Source organism: Ranitomeya imitator, chromosome 4 (assembly GCF_032444005.1).
Source record: "Ranitomeya imitator isolate aRanImi1 chromosome 4, aRanImi1.pri, whole genome shotgun sequence".
In the NCBI taxonomy this organism is placed as follows: domain Eukaryota; kingdom Metazoa; phylum Chordata; class Amphibia; order Anura; family Dendrobatidae; genus Ranitomeya; species Ranitomeya imitator.
Window position 1 is genome coordinate 289,907,786 of NC_091285.1, and position 24,095 is coordinate 289,931,880.

The 24,095-nt window shown below is 43.6% G+C and overlaps 1 protein-coding gene across 1 annotated transcript in view; it reads left to right on the forward strand.

Annotated features, from left to right (window-relative positions):
- The window catches only part of ADAMTS20 (ADAM metallopeptidase with thrombospondin type 1 motif 20), a 507,015-nt gene that overhangs the window by 227,533 nt on the left and 255,387 nt on the right, over positions 1 to 24,095 (forward strand). Inside the window, exon 11 of the mRNA XM_069764742.1 lies at positions 16,649 to 16,753. Within this exon, the coding sequence (XP_069620843.1) occupies positions 16,649 to 16,753 (105 nt within the window). The remainder of the gene's footprint in view (positions 1 to 16,648; positions 16,754 to 24,095) is intronic.

Sequence of the window (24,095 nt, forward strand, 5' to 3'; positions counted from 1 at the left end):
TGCATTTAATATGCCCGAAGGCCATTTTGAATACCTTGTGATGCCATTTGGGCTCTCTAATGCTCCATCTGTGTTCCAGTCTTTCATGCATGATATTTTCCGCAATTATCTTGATAAATTCATGGTCGTATATTTGGATGATATTTTGATTTTTTCTGATGACTGGGAGTCTCATGTGAAGCAGGTCAGGATGGTGTTCCAGATCCTTCCTGATAATTCTTTATTTGTGAAGGGGTCTAAGTGCCTATTTGGAGTTCAGAAGGTCTCTTTTTTGGGTTTTATTTTTTCTCCCTCGTCTATATAAATGGATCCTGTTAAGGTCCAAGCTATTCATGACTGGATCCAACCCACATCTGTGAAGGGTCTTCAAAAAATTTTGGGTTTTGCTAATTTCTATCGCTGTTTCATTGCCAACTTTTCCAGTGTGGTTAAGCCCCTTACTGATTTGACGAAGAAAGGCGCTGATGTGACGAATTGGTCCTCTGAGGCTGTTGAGGCCTTTCAGGAGCTTAAACGCCGATTTACTTCTGCCCCTGTGTTGTGTCAACTGGATGTTTCTCTTCCTTTTCAGGATTTTTCATTCCTTCTCTCTAGCGAACGCTGCTGGGAAGAAGGAATGAATTCTGGATTCAGCACCCAAAGCAGGGGACGGCGCTTAACTCTAGCGCTGTCTCCTGCACGGTGCGTGTGGTACCCAGTCGGCACACGGAGGGCACACGGCTGCCACACGTGTGCCACACTGATGTGCCACGTGAGCACATGGACACGGATAACTCCGGTACCGATTTTTCCGGTACCGGAATCATCTGGACGTGTGGGACAGGCCTAACATGGTAACCATTGGAACCTGAAATTCTCAGTCTTTTATCCCCTTTGTAACCAATTAAATACCACTGCCACTATTGACAGCGTTTTTTAACCCCTTCCCGACATGCCCCGTACTAGTACGGTGCATGTCGGGTCCCCTGCTTTGATGTGGGCTCTGGCGGAGAGCCCACATCAAAGTCGAGACATGTCAGCTGTTTTGTACAGCTGACATGTGCACGCAATAGCGGCGGGTTAAATTGCGATTCACCCGCTGCTATTAATCTGTCAAGCGCTGACAGCGGCATTTAACCGGCGCGGCCGGAAATGACCTCATCGCCGACCCCCGTCACGTTATCGGGGTTAGCGATGCATCAGGATGGTAACCATAGAGGTCCTTGAGACCTCTATGGTTATTGATGCTGGCCTGCTGTGAGCGCCCCCCTGTGGTCGGCACTCATAGCAAGCCTGCATTTCAGCTACATAGCAGCGATCATCATGTAGCAGAGCCGATCAGGCTATGCCAACTTCTAGCCTCCCATGGAGGCTATTGAAGCATGGCAATAGTTAAAAAAACAGTTTTTATAAATATGAAAAAAATAAAAAATATATAAAAGTTTAAATCACCCCCTTTCGCCCCATCCAAAATAAAACAATAAAAAAAAAAACAAACCTACACATATTTGGTATCGCCTCGTTCAGAATCGCCTGATCTATCAATAAAAAAAGGATTAACCTGATCGCTAAACAGCGTAGCAAGAAAAAAATTTGAAACACCAGAATTACGTTTTTTTGGTCGCCGCGACATTGCATTAAAATGCAATAACGGGCGATCATAAAAACATATCTGCAAAAAAGTGGTATCAATAAAAATGCCAGCTCGGCACGCAAAAAATAAGCCCTCAACCGACCCCAGATCATGAAAAATGGAGACGCTACGGGTATCGGAAAACGACGATTTTTTTTTTTTTGCTGCAAAGTTTTGAATTTTTTTTCTTCACTTACATAAAAAATAACCTAGACATGTTAGGTGTCTATGAACTCATAATGACCTGGAGAATCATAATGGCAGGTCAGTTTTAGCACTTAGTGAAGCTAGCAAAAAAGCCAATCAAAAAACAAGTGTGTGATTGCACTTTTTTTGCAATTTCACCGCACTTGGAATTTTTTTCCCGTTTTCTAGTACAAGACATGGTAAAACCAATGGTGTCGTTTAACAGTACAACTCGTCCTCACATGAAGATATTGACGGAAAAATAAAAAAGTTATGGCTCTGGGAAGGAGGGGAGCAAAAAACGAAAACACAAAAACTAAAAACGACCGTGGCGGGAAAGGGTTAATAGATTAATCTGCCCTAATGAGTCTGAAAACTGTCCCGGGCCAATACCGCAGGGTGTCAGCTGTCATGTATAGCTGAATTGCGACTGCCGAGTGGCGCTACACCCTTATTCACGATCATTATTTTAAAACGGCGATGAGGGAAAAAGGCCCCTTAACGGGTTAAATCCGTTCTCTCTAAAAGCCATAGTTTATTCAATTTCATTACTATTTTTATCCTGCACTTCATTCATTATCAGTTTTCATTAGGTGTACCATGCCAAACATCGCTCATATAGAGGGGTCCCACCAGTGGATTCGCCTGTTTCCCTGTCGGCCAGTCTCAGCCTTTGCCTGTGTATATGTTTGTCAGAAATTGTTGTCCATAATCATAAACGTGACGGGAAAAGATATACAGTAATATTTGATTGGCTCACAGCAACCTCATGTGCAGCAGGCATGGAACAATCTCTGCAGCTCAGCTGCCTACTGGAGTGGAGCTGCAGGAATTTGTCCTCAGCTTCTTGCCTGACGTTTTCTCTCTGACACAGGCATGCACTGCTGGATTATGTCAGCACCTATGTCAGAGAGAAAGTTGCTGGCGACAGACAGAGGTGAGTGTTGTTGTTTGTTTGTTTTTTTACCAATACATTGGGGAGAACAATGATGGAGGGGTGGGAGAACAATGAGGGGGTGGGGAAGAAGAAGAATAATGGAGGTGGGGGAGAACAATAATGGAGTTGGGACAACAATGATGAGGTGTGGGAGAGCAATGATGGAAGTGGGGGATAGTAATGATTGAGATGGGGCAAAATAATGATATAGGTGGAAGGAAAATGGCGGGGAGAACAATTATGGAGGTGAGGGAGAACCATGAGGGGTGGGGGAGAACAATGATGGAGGTAGGGGAGAATGATGATAGTGGTGGGGAGAACAATGATTGAGGTGGGGGAGAACAATGATGGAGGTGGGGGAGAACAATGATAGAGGTAGAGGAGAACACTAAGGGAGGTGGATGAGAGGACAATGATGGATGTGGGGGAGAGGACAATGAGGGATGTAGGGGAGATGACAATGAAGGAGGTGGGGAAGATGGCAATGAGAGATGTGGAGGAGAGGTCATTGTGAGGTGTGGGAGAGAAGACAATGAGGGGGTATATTTGAATGGGAGTAGGGGGGACTTATAATGGACTTATGAACAGGGTGAAGAGGAGGAGGAGGACATTAGATATGGATATAAAATGAATTGGGTGGTGGAGAGAGTGCTAAGTCCCTGATAGCTTTCTCAACTATCTTACAATTCATTATGACACTATCGATGGAATAGGAGGCGGTACGGTGCATATGAATAATTATAATGAATTGAAAGGTGGGAAAGACTCTGTCAGAGACTTGTCATTAATTGGGAGATGGGTGTTGCATGCTCAGTACCTGATAATGTCTTCTCCCACCCTCAAATTCATTATGATGCTATCAAGAACTTATAATGAATGGGGGGACAAAGAAAAAGGACTACGGCTATGTAAACATTTTAAGGATTTGCAGGAGAAAATTCTGCAGGTCCTAATGTGTTGGCAGGAAGAATGCTGCATAAAATATTTTTGTTTCCACATTTTGTACATGCTTTTGTTCCGTATTTCCCCTGACTCATTAGTATGGGTGAAATACGCTGCAAGAATTGACATTATGCAGATTTTAATCTGCTGCAAATCTGCAATGGAAAAATAACTATATGTAGTCAGGAGTTTTATAGATCCCTTCACACATCCGTGAAAATCATGGATCTGAAAATGAGATTCATGAGTGAATTCTGCTCTTGGGCTCCCTCCGGTGGTTATGAGTGGTAGTGCTGCTGTCTGTGGATTGCAGCATTTATCAGGTGTGTTCACTTTTTGCAATTTGGACTCAGCTATTTAGTCCTGCTTGATCCTTTAGTCAGTGCCAGTTGTCCATTGTTTTTGGAGGATTCACATCCCTTTCTGGTCTCTCCTGTTTGCTGTGCTTTTCAAAAAAGATAAGTCCTGGATTTGTTTCTGCTGTCCACATGCTGTGGGCCTTATAGTTCAGTGCATTTTCATGTTTTGTCTTGTCCAGCTTGTCTGTGAAAGGATTTTTTGCAGCCAAGCGGTATCTCTGGAGATGCAGATATACCCTCCATGTCTTTAGTCAGATGTGGAGTTTTGTATTTTCTGTGGTGGATATTTTCTAGTGTTTTAATACTGACCGCATAGTTCTCTGTCCTATTCTTTCTTTTTAGCTAGTAAGGCCTCCTTTGCTAATCCTGATTTCTGTCTGCGTTTGTCATTTCCCTCTCCTCTCACAGTCAATATTTGTGGGGGGCTGTTTATCCTTTGGGGATTTTCTCTGAGGCAAGATAGTTTTCCGTTTCTATCTTTAGGGGAAGTTAGTCCTTAGGCTGTGTCGAGGTGTCTAGGGAGTGCTAGGTACATCCCTGTTGTGAATTCTGTGGCAGAGCTCCCTCCTGTCGTCACAAGTGGTACTTCGGCTGATTCTCTCTATGAGCTTCAGTTGGTGGAGGAAAGTGGTACTGCAGCTTCTGAGTTTCCTTCCTCAGGTGATGTGGTGAAGTCGTTAGGTGCTGCTCTATTTAACTCCACCTAGTGCTTTGATCCTGGCCTCCAGTCAATGTTCTAGTATTGGACCAGCTTCCTCCTGGATCGTTCCTGTGGCCTGCTGCTCTGCATAGCTAAGTTGCTCTTGTGTTATTTTTGTTTGCTGTTTTTTCTGTCCAGCTTGTTTATTTGGTTTTTCTTGCTTGCTGGAAGCTCTGGGACGCAGAGGGTGTACCTCCGTGCCGTTAGTCGGTACGGAGGGTCTTTTTGCCCCCTTTGCGTGGTTGTTTGTAGGGTTTTGTGTTGACCGCAAAGTTACCTTTCCTATCCTCGCTCTGTTCAGAAAGTCGGGCCTCACTTTGCTAAATCTATTTCATCTCTACGTTTGTCTTTTCATCTTAACTCACAGTCATTATATGTGGGGGGCTGCCTTTTCCTTTGGGGTATTTCTCTGAGGCAAGGTAGGCTTATTTTCTATCTTCAGGCTAGCTAGTTTCTCAGGCTGTGCCGAGTTGCATAGGGAGCGTTAGGCGCAATCCACGGCTGCCTCTAGTGTGGTTGGAGAGGATTAGGGATTGCGGTCAGCAGAGTTCCCACGTCTCAGAGCTCGTTCTATGTTTTTGGGTTATTGTCAGGTCACTGTATGTGCTCTGACTTCTATGTCCATTGTGGTACTGAATTACCAAATCATAACAGTACTGGAGGCCGAAAGTACTAATGATTCTCAAATAGAGGGAAAAAAGAAGTTCTGAGACCATTTTTTTTTCTCTGCACTGTGTTTTGCCTTTTTTTTCCCCTAGACATTTGGGTGGTTCAGGACACAGGTGTAGCGATGGACATTAAAGGTCTGTCTTCATGTGTGGATCAGCTCACGGCAAGAGTACAAAATATTCAAGACTTTGTGGTTCAGAATTCTATGTTAGAACCAAGAATTCCTATCCCTGATTTGTTTTTTGGAGATAGAACTAAATTTCTGAGTTTCAAAAATAATTGTAAACTATTTCTGGCTTTGAAACCTCACTCCTCTGGTGACCCAGTTCAACAAGTCAGGATCATTATTTCTTTTTTACGTGGCGACCCTCAGGACTGGGCATTTTCTCTTGTTCCAGGAGATCCTGCATTATGTAATATTGATGCGTTTTTCCTGGCGCTCGGATTGCTGTACGATGAACCTAATTCAGTGGATCAGGCAGAAAAAAATTTACTGACTCTGTGTCAGGGTCAGGATGAGATAGAGGTATATTGTCAGAAATTTAGAAAGTGGTCCGTGCTCACTCAATGGAATGAAGGTGCGCTCGCAGCTATTTTCAGAAAGGGTCTCTCTGAAGCCCTTAAGGATGTCATGGTGGGATTTCCTATGCCTGCTGGTCTGAATGAGTCTATGTCTTTAGCCATTCAGATCGGCCGACGCTTGCGTGAGCGTAAATCTGTGCACCATTTGGCGGTATTATCTGAGCATAAACCTGAGCCTATGCAGTGTGATAGGACTTTGACCAGAGTTGAACGGAAAGAACACAGACGTCAGAATGGGCTGTGTTTCTACTGTGGTGATTCCACTCATGCTATCTCTGATTGTCCTAAGCACACTAAGCGGTTCGCTAGGTCTGCCACCATTGGTACGGTACAGTCAAAATTTCTTTTGTCCGTTACCTTGATCTGCTCTTTGTCATCTTATTCTGTCATGGCATTTGTGGATTCAGGCGCTGCCCTGAATTTGATGGACTTGGAGTATGCTAGGCGATGTGGGTTTTTCTTGGAGCCCTTGCAGTGTCCTATTCCATTGAGAGGAATTGATGCTACGCCTTTGGCCAAGAATAAGCCTCAGTATTGGACCCAGCTGACCATGTGCATGGCTCCTGCACATCAGGAGGTTATTTGCTTTCTGGTGTTGCATAATCTGCATGATGTGGTCGTGTTGGGGTTGCCATGGCTGCAAGTCCATAATCCAGTATTAGATTGGAAATCCATGTCTGTGTCCAGCTGGGGTTGTCAGGGGGTACATGGTGATGTCCCATTTCTGTCTATTTCGTCATCCACCCCTTCTGAGGTCCCAGAATTCTTGTCTGATTACCGGGATGTATTTGATGAGCCCAAGTCCGATACCCTACCTCCGCATAGGGATTGTGATTGTGCTATTGATTTGATTCCTGGTAGTAAATTCCCAAAAGGTCGACTGTTTAATTTATCTGTGCCTGAGCATGCCGCTATGCGGAGTTACGTGAAGGAGTCCTTGGAGAAGGGGCATATTCGCCCGTCATCGTCGCCATTGGGAGCGGGGTTCTTTTTTGTGGCCAAGAAGGATGGTTCGCTGAGACCTTGTATAGATTACCGCCTTCTAAATAAGATCACGGTTAAATTTCAGTACCCCTTGCCGCTGTTATCTCATTTGTTTGCTCGGATTAAGGGGGCTAGTTTTTTCACCAAGATAGATCTTCGTGGTGCATATAATCTTGTGCATATTAAGCGAGGCGATGAATGGAAAACTGCATTTAATACGCCTGAGGGCCATTTTGAGTACCTAGTAATGCCATTCGGACTTGCCAATGCTCCATCAGTGTTTCAGTCCTTTATGCATGACATCTTCCGAGAGTACCTGGATAAATTCCTGATTGTATACTTGGATGATATTTTGGTCTTCTCGGATAATTGGGAGTCTCATGTGAAGCAGGTCAGAACGGTGTTTCAGGTCCTGCGTGCTAATTCTTTGTTTGTGAAGGGATCAAAGTGTCTCTTTGGTGTTCAGAAGGTTTCATTTTTGGGGTTCATTTTTTCCCCTTCTACTATCGAGATGGACCTTGTTAAGGTCCAGGCCATCCATGATTGGACTCAGCCGACATCTCTGAAAAGTCTGCAAAAGTTCCTGGGCTTTGCTAATTTTTATCGTCGCTTCAGCTGCAATTTTTCTAGTATTGCTAAACCATTGACCGATTTGACCAAGAAGGATGCTGATGTGGTCAATTGGTCTTCTGCTGCTGTGGAAGCTTTTCAAGAGTTGAAGCGTCGTTTTTCTTCTGCCCCTGTGTTGTGTCAGCCATATGTTTCGCTTCCGTTCCAGGTCGAGGTTGATGCTTCTGAGATTGGAGCGGGGGCTGTTTTGTCGCAGAGAAGTTCTGATTGCTCGGTGATGAAACCATGCGCCTTCTTTTCCAGGAAGTTTTCGCCTGCTGAGCGAAAGTATGATGTTGGCAATCGAGAGTTGCTGGCCATGAAGTGGGCATTCGAGGAGTGGCGTCATTGGCTTGAGGGAGCTAAGCATCGCGTGGTGGTCTTGACTGATCATAAGAACTTGACTTATCTCGAGTCTGCCATGCGGTTGAATCCTAGACAGGCTCATTGGTCGCTGTTTTTCGCCCGTTTTGACTTTGTGATTTCGTACCTTCCGGGCTCTAAAAATGTGAAGGCGGATGCCCTGTCTAGGAGTTTTGTGCCCGACTCTCCGGGTTTGTCTGAGCCGGCGGGTATTCTCAAAGAGGGAGTAATTGTGTCTGCCATCTCCCCTGATTTGCGGCGGGTGCTGCAAAAATTTCAGGCTAATAAACCTGATCGTTGCCCAGCGGAGAAACTGTTTGTCCCTGATAGGTGGACGAATAAAGTTATCTCTGAGGTTCATTGTTCGGTGTTGGCTGGTCATCCTGGAATCTTTGGTACCAGAGAGTTAGTGGCTAGATCCTTTTGGTGGCCATCTCTGTCGCGGGATGTGCGTTCTTTTGTGCAGTCCTGTGGGATTTGTGCTCGGGCTAAGCCCTGCTGTTCTCGTGCCAGTGGGTTGCTTTTGCCCTTGCTGGTCCCGAAAAGGCCTTGGACACATATCTCTATGGATTTTATTTCAGATCTTCCCATCTCTCAAAAAATGTCAGTCATTTGGGTAGTTTGTGATCGCTTCTCTAAGATGGTCCATTTGGTACCCTTGTCTAAATTATCTTCCTCCTCTGATTTGGTGCCATTGTTCTTCCAGCATGTGATTCGTTTACATGGCATTCCAGAGAATATCGTTTCTGACAGAGGTTCCCAGTTTGTTTCGAGGTTTTGGCGAGCCTTTTGTGCTAGGATGGGCATTGGTTTGTCTTTTTCCTCGGCTTTCCATCCTCAGACTAATGGCCAGACCTAACGAACCAATCAGACCTTGGAAACATATCTGAGATGCTTTGTTTCTGCTGATCAGGATGACTGGGTGTCCTTTTTGCCTTTGGCTGAGTTCGCCCTTAATAATCGGGCCAGCTCGGCTACCTTGGTTTCGCCGTTTTTCTGCAACTCTGGGTTCCATCCTCGTTTCTCTTCAGGGCAGGTTGAGTCTTCGGACTGTCCTGGTGTGGATACTGTGGTGGACAGGTTGCAGCAGATTTGGACTCATGTAGTGGACAATTTGACCTTGTCCCAGGAGAAGGCTCAACGTTTTGCTAATCGCAGACGCTGTGTGGGTCCCCGACTTCGTGTTGGGGATTTCGTTTGGTTGTCTTCTCGTCATATTCCTATGAAGGTTTCCTCTCCTAAGTTTAAACCTCGTTTCATTGGTCCGTATAGGATTTCTGAGGTTCTTAATCCTGTGTCTTTTCGTTTGACCCTTCCAGATTCTTTTTCCATCCATAACGTATTCCATAGGTCGTTGTTGCAGAGATACGTGGCACCTATGGTTCCATCTGTTGATCCTCCTGCCCCGGTTTTGGTGGAGGGGGAGTTGGAGTATATTGTGGAGAAGATTTTGGATTCTCGTGTTTCAAGACGGAAACTCCAGTATCTGGTTAAGTGGAAGGGTTATGCTCAGGAAGATAATTCCTGGGTCTTTGCCTCTGATGTCCATGCTCCCGATCTTGTTCGTGCCTTTCATATGGCTCATCCTGGTCGTGCTGGGGGCTCTGGTGAGGGTTCGGTGACCCCTCCTCAAGGGGGGGGGTACTGTTGTGAATTCTGTGGCAGAGCTCCCTCCTGTGGCCACAAGTGGTACTTCGGCTGATTCTGTCTGTGAGCTTCCGTTGGTGGAGGAAAGTGGTACTGCGGCTTCTGAGTTTCCTTCCTCAGGTGATGTGGTGAAGTCGTTAGGTGCTGCTCTATTTAACTCCACCTAGTGCTTTGATCCTGGCCTCCAGTCAATGTTCTAGTATTGGACTAGCTCCCTCCTGGATCGTTCCTGTGGCCTGCTGCTCTGCATAGCTAAGTTGCTCTTGTGTTATTTTTGTTTGCTGTTTTTTCTGTCCAGCTTGTTTATTTGGTTTTTCTTGCTTGCTGGAAGCTCTGGGACGCAGAGGGTGTACCTCCGTGCCGTTAGTCGGTACGGAGGGTCTTTTTGCCCCCTTTGCGTGGTTGTTTGTAGGGTTTTGTGTTGACCGCAAAGTTACCTTTCCTATCCTCGCTCTGTTCAGAAAGTCGGGCCTCACTTTGCTAAATCTATTTCATCTCTACGTTTGTCTTTTCATCTTAACTCACAGTCATTATATTTGGGGGGCTGCCTTTTCCTTTGGGGTATTTCTCTGAGGCAAGGTAGGCTTATTTTCTATCTTCAGGCTAGCTAGTTTCTCAGGCTGTGCCGAGTTGCATAGGGAGCGTTAGGCGCAATCCACGGCTGCCTCTAGTGTGGTTGGAGAGGATTAGGGATTGCGGTCAGCAGAGTTCCCACGTCTCAGAGCTCGTTCTATGTTTTTGGGTTATTGTCAGGTCACTGTATGTGCTCTGACTTCTATGTCCATTGTGGTACTGAATTACCAAATCATAACACATCCCACGGCTATTTCTAGTTGCGCTGCTAAGTTCAGGGTCTGCGGTCAGTACAGGTACCACCTTCTCCATCGTACGTCACATGCTGCTCCTAGGCCACCAGATCATAACAGTACAACTGGCCAACAATGAGTTAATTGCATCTCAGAAGAAGGGAGGAAAGGTTTTGAGCCATTTTTTTTTCCTTAGCCTGTTTTGTCTTTTCCTCCCTCTTAATCTCTGGGTGGCTGCGGAACCTAGTAATAACATGAATGTTCAGGAGTTAGGGTACAGGGTATTTCAGATTATATTGTTCAGACTCCTGCCTTAGAACCTAAGATTCCCACTCCTGATTTATTCTTTGGTGACAGATCCAAATTTTTGAGTTTCAAGAATAACTGTAAACTGTTTTTTGCATTGAGACCCCGGTCCTATGGTGATCCCATTCAGCAGGTTAAAATCATCATATCCCTGCTGCGTGGTGACCCACAGGATTGGGCATTTTCCCTGGAAACTGGCAATCCTGCTTTGCTTAATGTTGATTCTTTCTTTCAAGCATTGGGGTTATTGTATGATGAGCCTAATTCTGTGGATCAAGCTGAGAAGATCTTGTTGGCCCTGTGTCAGGGTCAAGAAGCGGCAGAATTGTATTGCCAGAAATTTAGAAAATGGTCTTTACTGACTTAATGGAATGAGGATGCCTTGGCGGCAATTTTCAGAAAGGGTCTTTCTGAATCCGTTAAAGATGTTATGGTGGGGTTCCCCACGCCTGCTGGTCTGAGTGATTGTATGTCTCTGGCCATTCAGATTGATCGGCGCTTGCGCGAGCGCAGAGTTGTGCACACTGTGGCGTTGTCCTCTGAGCGGAGCCCTGAGCCTATGCAGTGTGATAGGATTTTGTCTAGAGCTGAACATCAAGGATTCAGGCGTCAGAATAGGTTGTTAGGTTGTGTTTTTACTGCGGCGATTCTGCTCATGTTATTTCTGATTGCCCTAAGCGTACAAAGAGAATCGCTAGTTCTGTGACCGTCAGTACTGTACAACCTAAATTTCTGTTATCTGTGACCTTGATCTGCTCATTATCATCATTTTCTGTCATGGCATTTGTGGATTCAGGCGCCGCTCTGAACTTAATGGACTTAGAATTTGCCAGACGTTGTGGTTTCCCCTTGCAACCTTTGCAGAACCCTATTCCTTTAAGGGGCATTGATGCTACACCGTTGGCTATCAATAAACCTCAGTTTTGGACACAGCTGACCATGCGCATGGCGCCAGCCCATCAGGAAGATTGTCGTTTTCTGGTGTTGCATAATTTGCTTGATGATATTGTGCTGGGTTTTCCATGGTTACAGGTACATAATCCGGTGTTAGATTGGAGATCTATGTCTGTGACTAGTTGGGGTTGTCAGGGGGTTCATGGTCACGTTTCGTTGATGTCAATTTCCGCTTCCCCCTCTTCTGAAATTCCTGAGTTTTTGTCAGATTTCCAGGATGTATTCGATGAGCCCAAATCCAGTTCCCTTCCACCGCATAGGGACTGTGATTGTGCTATTGACTTGATTCCAGGTTGTAAGTTCCCTAAGGGTCGACTTTTCAACCTGTCTGTGCCAGAACATGCCGCTATGTGGAGCTATATTAAGGAGTCTTTGGAGAAGGGGCATATTTGGCCATCTTCTTCACCATTGGGAGCAGGTTTTTTTTTGTTGGCAAGAAGGATGGCTCCTTGAGGCCCTGTATTGATTATCGCCTCTTGAATAAGATCACGGTCAAATTTCAATACCCTTTGCCTTTGCTTACTGATTTGTTTGCTAGGATTAAGGGGGCTAGCTGGTTTACTAAGATTGACCTTCGAGGGGCATATAATCTTATTCGTATTAAGCAGGGTGACGAATGGAAAACTGCATTTAAAGGGACACTGTCACCTGAATTTGGAGTGAACAATCTTCAGCCATGGAGGCGGGGTTTTGGGGTGTTTGATTCACCCTTTCCTTACCTGCTGGCTGCATGCTGGCTGCAATATTGGATTGAAGTTCATTCTCTGTCCTCCGTAATACATGCCTGCATAAGGCAATCTTTCCTTGCGCAGGCGTGTACTATGGAGCACAGAGAATGAACTTCAATCCAATATTGCAGCCAGCATGCAGCCAGCGGGTAAGGAAAGGGTGAATCAAAAACCCCAAAACCCCGCCTCCATGGCTGAAGATTGTTCCCTCCAAATTCAGGTGACAGTGTCCCTTTAATATGCCCAAAGGCCATTTTGAATACCTTGTGATGCCATTCGGACTCTCTAATGCCCCATCTGTGTTCCAATCCTTCATGCATGATATCTTTCGGAGTTATCTTGATAAATTCATGGTTGTATATTTGGATGATGTTTTGATTTTTTCCGATGATTGGGAGTCTCATGTGAAACAGGTCAGGATGGTATTTCAGATCCTCCATAATAATGCTTTATTTGTGAAGGGGTCAAAGTGCCTCTTTGGAGTGCAGAAGGTTTCTTTTTTGGGCTTCATTTTTTCTCCCTCATCTATAGAAATGGATCCGGTTAAGGTTCAGGCCATTCATGATTGGATTCAGCCCACATCTGTGAAGAGCCTTCAGAAATTCTTGGGCTTTGCTAATTTTTATCGTCGTTTCATTGCCAACTTCTCCAGTGTGGTTAAACCTCTGACCGATTTGACGAAGAAAGGCGCTGATGTGACGAATTGATCCTCCGCGGCTGTTTCTGCCTTTCAGGAGCTTAAACGCCGATTTACTTCTGCCCCTGTGTTGCGTCAGCCGGATGTTTCTCTTCCATTTCAGGTTGAGGTTGACGCGTCTGAGATTGGGGCAGGGGCCGTTTTGTCTCAGAGGAATTCTGATGGTTCCTTGATGAAACCGTGTGCCTTCTTTTCTCTGAAGTTTTCGCCTGCGGAACGCAATTATGATGTCGGCAATTGGGAGTTGTTGGCTATGAAGTGGGCATTTGAGGAGTGGCGACATTGGCTTGAGGGGGCCAAGCACCGTATTGTGGTCCTGACCGATCATAAGAATCTGATTTACCTCGAGTCTGCCAAACGGCTGAATCCTAGACAGGCTCGATGGTCCCTGTTTTTCTCCCGTTTTGATTTTGTGGTCTCGTACATTCCTGGTACTAAGAATGTTAAGGCGGATGCCCTCTCTAGGAGTTTTTTTCCTGATTCCCCTGGGGTTCTTGAGCCGTTCGGCATTCTGAAGGAAGGGGTGATTCTTTCTGCCATCTCCCCTGATTTACGACGGGTTCTTCAGGAATTTCAGGCTAATAAACCTGACCGCTGGCCAGTGGGGAAACGGTTTGTTCCTGATAGATGGACTAGTAAAGTGATTTCTGAGGTTCATTGTTCTGTGTTGGCTGGCCATCCTGGGATTTTTGGTACCAGAGATTTGGTTGGTAGGTCCTTTTGGTGGCCTTTGTCGCGGGATGTGCGTTCTTTTGTGCAGTCCTGTGGGATTTGTGCGCGGGCTAAGCCTTGCTGTTCCCGCGCTAGTGGGTTGCTTCTGCCTTTGCCGGTCCCTGAGAGACCTTGGACGCATATTTCTATGGATTTTATTTCAGAGCTTCCGGTTTCCCAGAGGATGTCTTTTATCTGGGTGGTTTGTGACCGGTTTTCTAAGATGGTTAATTTGGTACCTTTGCCTAAATTGCCTTCCTCTTCTGATTTGGTTCCGTTGTTTTTTCAGCATGTGGTTCGTTTGCATGGCATTCCAGGGAATATTGTGTCCAATAGAGGTTCCCAGTTTGTTTCTAGGTGTTGGCGGGCCTTTTGTGCTAGGCTGGGCATTGATTTGTCTTTTTCTTCCGCATTTCATCCTCAGACAAATGGCCAAACCGAGCGAACTAATCAGACTTTGGAAACTTATTTGAGATGCTTTGTGTCTCCTGATCAGGATGATTGGGTGGCTTTCTTGCCATTGGCCGAGTTTGCCCTTAATAATCGGGCTAGTTCTGCTACCTTGGTTTCGCCTTTTTTTTTGTAATTTTGGTTTTCATCCTCGTTTTTCTTCAGGGCAGGTTGAGCCTTCTGATTGTCCTGGTGTGGATTCTGTGGTTGACAGGCTGCAGCAGATTTGGGCTCATGTGGTGGACAGTTTGGTGTTGTCTCAGGAGGAGGCTCAGCGTTTTGCTAACCGTCGTCGGTGTGTTGGTTCCCGGCTTCGGGTTGGGAATTTGGTCTGGTTGTCTTCCCGTTATGTTCCTATGAAGGTTTCTTCCCCTAAGTTCAAGCCACGGTTTATTGGTCCTTATAGGATTTCTGAGATTATCAATCCAGTGTCTTTTTGTTTGGCCCTTCCAGCCTCTTTTTCCATCCATAATGATTTCCATAGATCTTTGTTGCGGAAGTATGTGGTGCCCGTTGTTCCCTCTGTTGATCCTCCGGCTCCGGTGTTGATTGATGGGGAGTTGGAGTATGTGGGTGAGAAGATTTTGGATTCTCGTTTTTCGAGGCGGAAGCTTCAGTATCTGGTCAAATGGAAGGGTTATGGCCAGGAGGATAATTCTTGGGTTGTTGCCTCCGATGTTCATGCTGACGATTTGGTTCGTGCCTTTCATTTGTCTCGTCCTGATCGGCCTGGGGGCTCTGGTGAGGGTTCGGTGACCCCTCCTCAAGGGGTGGGTACTGTTGTGAATTCTGCTCTTAGGCTCCCTCCGGTGGTTATGAGTGGTAGTGCTGCTGTCTGTGGATCGCAGCATTTATCAGGTGTGTTCACTTTTTGCAGTTTGGACTCAGCTATTTAGTCCTGCTTGATCCTTTAGTCAGTGCCAGTTGTCCATTGTTTTTGGAGGATTCACATCCCTTTCTGGTCTCTCCTGTTTGCTGTGCTTTTCAACAAATATAAGTCCTGGCTTTGTTTCTGCTGTCCACATGCTGTGGGCCTTATAGTTCAGTGCATTTTCATGTTTTGTCTTGTCCAGCTTGTCTGTGAAAGGATTTTTTGCAGCCAAGCGGTATCTCTGGAGATGCAGATATACCCTCCATGTCTTTAGTCAGATGTGGAGTTTTGTATTTTCTGTGGTGGATATTTTCTAGTGTTTTAATACTGACCGCATAGTTCTCTGTCCTATTCTTTCTTTTTAGCTAGTAAGGCCTCCTTTGCTAATCCTGATTTCTGTCTGCGTTTGTCATTTCCCTCTCCTCTCACAGTCAATATTTGTGGGGGGCTGTTTATCCTTTGGGAATTTTCTCTGAGGCAAGATAGTTTTCCGTTTCTATCTTTAGGGGAAGTTAGTCCTTAGGCTGTGTCGAGGTGTCTAGGGAGTGTTAGGTACATCCCACGGCTATTTCTAGTTGCGCTGCTAAGTTCAGGGTCTGCGGTCAGTACAGGTACCACCTTCTCCAGAGTACGTCACATGCTGCTCCTAGGCCACCAGATCATAACACATGAGGGTCAGAGAATGTTCTCTGTTCTGATCGGATTTTGATGTTCAATGTGTCTGTAAAAGTGGGCAGCCCACTGACACTGTCCCTTAGTATATAGTGTACTCATTTATTATGTATAGGACCGACCTTAATTACATATTTTCTTCTATTATTATGTGTAACACCAACCCTTATTACGTACCATCTTCTTTAGGTATACATGCTACCGTACCTTATTATATAGCTTCCTCCGCTGTTATGTACAGTGCTGTCCCTTACATACAGTAGTATATTCTTGTCATTCTTATTATTCACAGCACCCTCTTTTATTACATAGTCCTCTCTTGTTGGATATAAAATGATGGCTGATGGAGCAGCATCTGACCAGAAGACCAGCCATCAGCTCTTTCATGAGAAAAGAAACTTTCTCATGATCTATCAGCCATCATTGCAGTTATATCTAACAAGGAGAACAGTATGTAATAAAGAGAACAGGGAACTATATGATATGTAAGGTACGGTGCTGTACATAACAAGAGAGGGCACTGTGTAATAAGGAACAGAAATATTCATAATAAAGGAAACTATTTAATATATTTGTGTGTGTGGCTATATTTATATTTATCTGTAGCTTTGTTGCCATAAAAGGAGGGGGGACCAGACACATTACTCGCACAGGGCCCCAGACTTTGAATGTCCACCCTTGTTCTCCAGTAAGGAGAAACGTGCATGTATAGAAACCACAGCTATCTAATATACAGCTGTAATGTCTGTGATTTTGAAATAATTTTTTTTTTGTAATGAAAGATACACCTGAGACATTTTCCACTACAAAGAAAAGTTGAATATGAAGAAATTACATCAAATGTATTTATTGTTTTTAACTAGAAACAATGTAAGCGCTTGTGGTGCACCAGTACAGAAGGGATGCATAAAGGATGTTTAACTCAGCATATGCCTTTAGCTGATGGAAGCGACTGTGGTCCTGGAAAGGTATGCACTTTAGACTTTCTATTTGGTTAACAGAGTTAAAATAAAATGAAGAAATGTCTAGAGTTACTCTTTAAGATCTCAGTACATGATAACATACTTTTCTAACATCTAAAGATGTAAAAGCAGTACAGATATTATATTTAAATGGAGATTTCAATAATACAAAGTTGTGGCTGGGACTCCCACAGATCCAGAAAGTGTGAGGGCCAAAATGCTGTCACTATGTCTCCTTCTAAGCCTTTACTGCACAGCGATGCTCTTGGCTGCTCGGCTATGAAGGGAACTGCAGCAGGTCACGTATATTAGAAAACAAAAAAGTTACATAAATTGCTAAACCAGGTCTATGGACTCTTTACTCGCAGAATCTGTGTATATCCCAAGGTCAGACTTCATGGATCATAAAGTGATTTTTGCATATTAGCAATATACCATCACTTAAATGGAATCTGTGAAGATAATCAACCCTTCTAAGCCATCTAATTTAGCACGCAGGTCACTGGAAACTGAATAAACTGATACCTTGGTATGTGTGATCTAATGTCTCATTCCTGAGTTATCTACGTTTTTCTTACATATAAATGAGCTGCTCCAGATTATGGGCCGGACACTGATCTGCAGGAGAATCTGCCTCCAGAGCAAATTATAAATGAAAGGAGGACGTTACTAATGTGATGTGTAATATCCGCTCTCTGCTCTCCTGATCTCACTGCAGAGATGTGTGTGGTTATACCTGACACATCTGCGGGATCCTCTCAATGTCAAACTCACAGGCAGATAGGGCTGCAATACAGCAGAGCTGAAAAGCTGTAGTAAATGTGTTTTGTTATGAGACAAAGTTCAGTAAGGCTACGTTCACATTTGCATTGTTGGGCGCAGCGTCGGCGATGCAACCAACAACGCATGTACACAACGTAGCGTTTTGCGACGCATGCTTTGTCATAAGATCGTACAGAGCAGGAATTTCGGCGCAGGGAAAACGCTACAAGTAGCGTCCTCTGAGCCCTGTCTGTGCATCAACATGACGCATGCGTCGTAAAACGTAATACAACGCATACCGGCGCATGTCCATGTGCCACCCATGTTAAAGATAGGGGCGCATGACGCATGCGTCGGTATGCGTCGACGACGCTGCGCCCATCAACACAAATGTGAACGTAGCCTTACATGTCTCTCAGTGGTAATGCTCCCTTTCATTTATAATAAGCTCTGGAGGCAGATTCTCATGCAGATCAGTGTCCGGCCCCATAATCCTGAAACAGCTCATTTACACATAAGAAAAAAATGGCTTTCTCTGGAATAAAACATTTGGTCACTGACCTTTTCTCCTCAAAATGCCAGTTAGATTGTAATTTCCCTTTTAACAGTTTATTCATATAATCTTGCTAACATTTACCAACACTTATACTCCTGATTCATTTAGCCCAGAGATTTGTGCCTTCAGATTAGTTTAGATGACAGATTAATGGATAGGCTTGATAGAATTGTAGCAAACATTTGTGAGAAGTATTATATTTGTGCAGGTTTCGAGACTTTGCATATGTCAGAATGTTTCTATACACAGAGAACTAGGGAAGTGAGTTGCACAGTTGATTGGTGTTCGTTTAATAGCCTGTTTATGCAGGCAAACCCAGCTTCAGATGCTCAGTGAATGATCTTCGATAGCTTGTTCAGTGCTCATAGGCTGTCATTGTTCTCGGCAGAATGGTGATCTTTTGTGCAGCCCAAAAGGTTAGTTCGCCAGATGAATGAGTGAATGATCAGCAGCCTGTTTAGATTGAACGATTATCTTTATACAAGCATTCATAGGAACACATTTCTTGATAATCATTCAGTGTAAATTAACATTTAGATCTCGAACAGTGAGGAATTAAACAAAAGTTTATTAGAAAGTTGATGAGCATTTCAATTTATCTTGATTTTTGTTCACATAAAACCAAGAAACCCATTAGATTAGTCAAACAGTATATATAGTTTTTATTGAGGTGGATTTCCTCCTTGACACCTTACTTAGTTATTATCCACTGCAAAGAGCATTTATAAAAAACACTCCCATTAAGTTTTTATCCTCTTGCAATTATCATATGGCACTAGGTACCTATAATTGCTCATTTTGTCTTTCTACTTAGTTAATTCTTCTCTTTTCTCTGTTCTATGTAGAATCAGAAAGTCTCTAAGGGTATGTTCCCATGGTCAGTAAATGCTGCGGGTTGGACACTGGGTATATCCGCAGTGTCTAACCCACAGCATCCAGATGTTACAGCATAGTGGATGGCATTTCAAGAAATACCATGCCCACTATGTGTCCTCGGACGCACGCGGATCATCCACAGAGACCGACATGTGGTGCGTCTTTCCAGACCGCAGCATGTCAATTTATCTTGTGGAGACACAATCCTTTTAGAGTAAACCACGACACTTATGATGCCCATCACAATGCTTTTATTAAGAGTTTATCAATCTAGCAATGGCTTGTATTAGCAATTTATTATTACAGATGTACAGAGACAGTTGGATTCACCACCAATGTTTCAGTCCTTCCAGACTTTGATCACAGTGGTATTTACAATAATAAGTCATAAAAATGTACGAATTCAGGAAATCAATATAGCATACACCAATCTGTTTAGTGTTAGTCATAATAAAAACATGCCAATCAGAATGAAATAAGGCAAGATAAATCATGTAGTAGAGGAGCTGTTGCCAATAATTGCATGAAAAATATGACATTTTTAATATACATTTTATATTTCTTGATGTGATTATTGGAAAAAGCTCCTCATATATGATTTATCTTGCTTTATTTCATTCAGACTGACATGTTTTTATGTTTTTGTTACGTCTAATACCATATTGATTGGTGTATGGTATGTGTAGTTCCTGTATTGATACATTTTTATGTCTTGTTATTATAGAATACCTCCATGATCAAGGTCCAAGAGGACTGAAATGTTGGTGGTGTAATCAAGTATTTTGTCACTGTACATAATAAAACATTGGCCCGTGAAGGTGAAAGCTATTTCTGGATTGATCAATGACCTTTTAAAGAGGACCTTTCACAAAATATTTCATATTGAACTAGACACACAATGTATCAGTGTATGCAGAACAGAATAAAATGTTTTTTTGTTTTTTTTGTATCTCACCTCTCCACTGCGCAGATATTAGTACTCAAAGTTTTATTTGTTTCCTAATGAATTCATATTCGTCAAGTCAAAGTGGGCGTTATCGGATAATTTTCACTATGGGTGTGTGCTTCTTCCCTGTGTATGATGCTGATCAATCATAAACAGGCAACATATAGCAGAAATAGTACAGGCCCCACAATAGCTTCAATCAGGTTTCTCAGTGTGTGAGGGTTAATGACAGACAGCCCTGATCTCCTGGACTAACTTTGTGCATGATTAGAAAGTATTTTGAGTGGGAGTAGAAATGACTACTACCTTTCAGATAAAGTCCCAGTTTATGTGGAGATAGGCCCAGTACAGCTGGGTGTAGTTGTGTTACATTAAACACCATTTTATCAGCTCTCATCCTCTCATAGCACTGTAACCTCTGTTGTACTGCCCCCTCCCTATACTGCCCATTCTGTGCTGAAAACTAAGAGGAGTCAGTAATTACAGTTAAATGTCTTGTTCTCATACCAATTTGTAAACACTCCTGGGTGAGACATTTAACCCCTTAGTGACAGAGCCAATTTGGTACTTAATGACCGAGCCAATTTTTGCAATTCTGACCACTGTCACTTTATGAGGTTATAACTCTGGAACGCTTCAACGGATCCCGCTGATTCTGAGTTTGTTTTTTCGTGACATATTGTACTTCATGTTAGTGGTAACATTTCTTCAATATTACTTGCGATTATTTATGAAAAAACGGAAATATGGCGAAAATTTTTAAAATTTTGCAATTTTCAAAATTTGTATTTTTATGCCCTTAAATCAGAGAGATTTGTCATGAAAAATAGTTAATAAATAACATTTACCACATGTCTACTTTACATCAGCACAATTTTGGAAACAAAATTTTTTTTTGTTAGGGAGTTATAAGGGTTAAAAGTTGACCAGCAATTTCTCATTTTTACAACACCATTTTTTTTTAGGGACCACATCACATTTGAAGTCATTTTGAGGGGTCTATATGATAGAAAATAATGAAGTGTGACACCATTCTAAAAACTACACCCCTCAAGGTTCTCAAAACCACATTCAAGAAGTTTATGAACCCTTTACGTGCTTCACAGGAACTGAAACAATGTGGAAGGAAAAAATGAACATTTAACTTTTTTTTGCAAACATCTTAATTCAGAACCATTATTTTTATTTTCACAAGTGTAAAAACAGAAATGTAACCATAAATTTTGTTATGCAATTTCTCCTGAATACGCCAATACCCCATATGTGGGGGTAAACCACTTTTTGGGCGCACCGCAGAACTTAGAAGTGAAGGAGCGCCGTTTGACTTTTTCAATGCAGAATTGGCTGGAATTGAGATCGGACGCCATGTCACGTTTAGAGAGCCCCTGATGTGCCTAAACAGTGGAAACTCCCCACAAGTGACACCATTTTGGAAACTAGACCCCTTAAGGAACTTATCTAGATGTGTGGTGAGCACTTTGAACCCCCAAGTGCTTCACAGAAGTTTATAACGTAGAGCCGTGAAAATAAAAAAATCGCTTTTGTTTACACAAAAATGATCTTTTCACCCACAAATTCTTATTTTCACAAGGGTAACAGGAGAAATTAGACCACAAAAGTTGTTGTGCGATTTCTCCTGAATACGTCGATACCCCATATGTGAGGGTAAACCACTGTTTGGGCGCATGGCAGAACTTGGAAGTGAAGGAGCGCCGTTTTACTTTTTCAATGTAGAATTGGCTGGAATTGAGATTGGACGCCATGTCGCGTTTGGAGAGCCCCTGATGTGCCTAAACAGTAGAAACCCCCCACAAGTGACCCCATTTTGGAAACTAGACCCCTTAAGGAACTTATCTAGATGTGTGGTGAGCACTTTGAACCCCCATGTGCTTCACAGAAGTTTATAATGTAGAGCCGTGAAAAAAAAAATCGCATTTTTTCTACAAAAATGATCTTTTTGCCCACAAATTTTTATTTTCACAAGGGTAACAGGAGAAATTAGACCACAAAAGTTGTTGTGCAATTTCTCCTGAGTACGCTGATACCCAATATGTGGGGGTAAACCACTGTTAGGGCGCACCGCAGAGCTTGGAAGAGAAGGAGTGCCGTTTTACTTTTTCAATGTAGAATTGGCTGGAATTGAGATTGGACGCCATGTCGCGTTTGGAGAGCCCCTGATGTGCCTAAACAGTAGAAATCCCCCACAAGTGACCCCATTTTTGAAACTAGACCCCCCATGGAACTTATCTAGATGTGTGGTGAGAACTTTGAATGCCCAAGTGCTTCACAGAAGTTTATAATGCAGAGTCGTGAAAATAAAAAATATTTTTTTGTCCACAAAAAATAATTTTTAGCCCCCAAGTTTTTATTTTCACAAGGGTAACAAAAGAAATTGGACCCCAAAAGTTGTTGTCCAATTTGTCCTGAGTATGCTGGTACCCCATATGTGGAGGTAAACCACTGTTTGGGCGCACGGCAGAGCTCGGAAGGAAGGAGCGCCGTTTTGGAATGCAGACTTTGATAGAATGGTCTCCGGGCATTATGTTGCAGAGCCCCTGATGTACCTAACCAGTAGAAACCCTCCACAAGTGACCCCATTTTGGAAACTAGACCCCCCAAGGAACTTATCTAGATGTGTGGTGAGAACTTTGAATGCCCAAGTGCTTCACAGAAGTTTAGAATGCAGAGTCGTGAAAATAAAAAATATTTTTTTTTCCACAAAAAAGATATTGTAGCCCCCAAGTTTTTATTTTCACAAGGGTAACAGGAGAAATTGGACTGCAATAGTTGTTGTCCAATTTATCCCGAGTACGCTGATGCGCCATATGTGGGGGTAAACCACTGTTTGGGCGCAAGGCAGAGCTCGGAAGGGAAGGAGCGCCTTTTTGGAATGCAGACTTTGATAGAATGGTCTGTGGGCATTATGTTGCGATTGCAGAGCCCCTGATGTACCTAAACTGTAGTAACCCCCCACAAGTGACCCCATTTTGGAAACTAGACCCCCCAAGAAACTTATCTAGATGTGTGGTGAGAACTTTGAATGCCCAAGTGCTTCACAGAAGTTTAGAATGCAGAGTTGTGAAAATAAAAAAATATTTTTTTTTTCACAAAAAAGATATTGTAGCCCCCAAGTTTTTATTTTCACAAAGGTAACAGGAGAAATTGGACCACTAACGTTGTTGTCCAATTTATCCTGAGTATGCTGATGCCCCATATGTGGGGGTAAACCACTGTTTGGGCGCACAGCAGAGCTTGGAAGGGAAGGAGCGCCGTTTTGGAATGCAGACTTAGATAGAATGGTCTGTGGGCGTTATGTTGCGTTTGCAGAGCCACTGATGTACCTAAACAGTAGTAACCCCCCACAAGTGACCCCGTTTTGGAAACTAGACCCCCCAAGGAACTTATATAGATGTGGTGAGAACTTTGAATGCCCAAGTGCTTCACAGAAGTTTATAATGCAGAGTCATAAAAAAAATATATATATATATATATTTCCACAAAAAGGATTTTGTAGCCCCCAAGTTTTTATTTTCACAAGGGTAACAAGAGAAATTGGACCCCAGAAGTTGTTGTCCAATTTATCCCGAGTATGCTGATGCCCCATATGTGGGGGTAACCCACTGTTTGGGCGCACGGCAGAGCTCAGAAGGGAGGGAGCACCATTTGACTTTTTGAGCGCAAAATTGGCTATCGTGTTTGGAGACCCCCTGATGTACCTAAACAGTGGAAACCCCCCAATTCTAGCTCCAACCCTAACCCCAACACACCCCTAACCCTAATCCCAACCTGATCCATAATCCTAATCACTAACCCTAACAATAATCACAACCCTTACCCCAAAACAACCCTAATGTCAACCCTAACCATAACCCTAATCAAAACCCTAAAGCCAACACACCCCTAATCCTAATCTCAACCCTAACCTCAAACCTAACCCTAATCCCAAAACACCCCTAATCACAACCCTAACCTTAACCCTAATCCCAAACCTAACCCTAATCCCAAGCGTAACCCTAATGCCAACCCTAACCCTAATACCAACCCTAATCCAAACCCTAACCCTAATCCAAACTCTAACCCTAACTTTAGCCCCAACCCTAGCCCTAACTTTAGCCCCAACCCTAACCCTCGCCCTAAGGCTACTTTCACACTTGCGTTGTTTGGCATCCGTCGCAATCCGTCGTTTTGGACAAGAAACGGATCCTGCA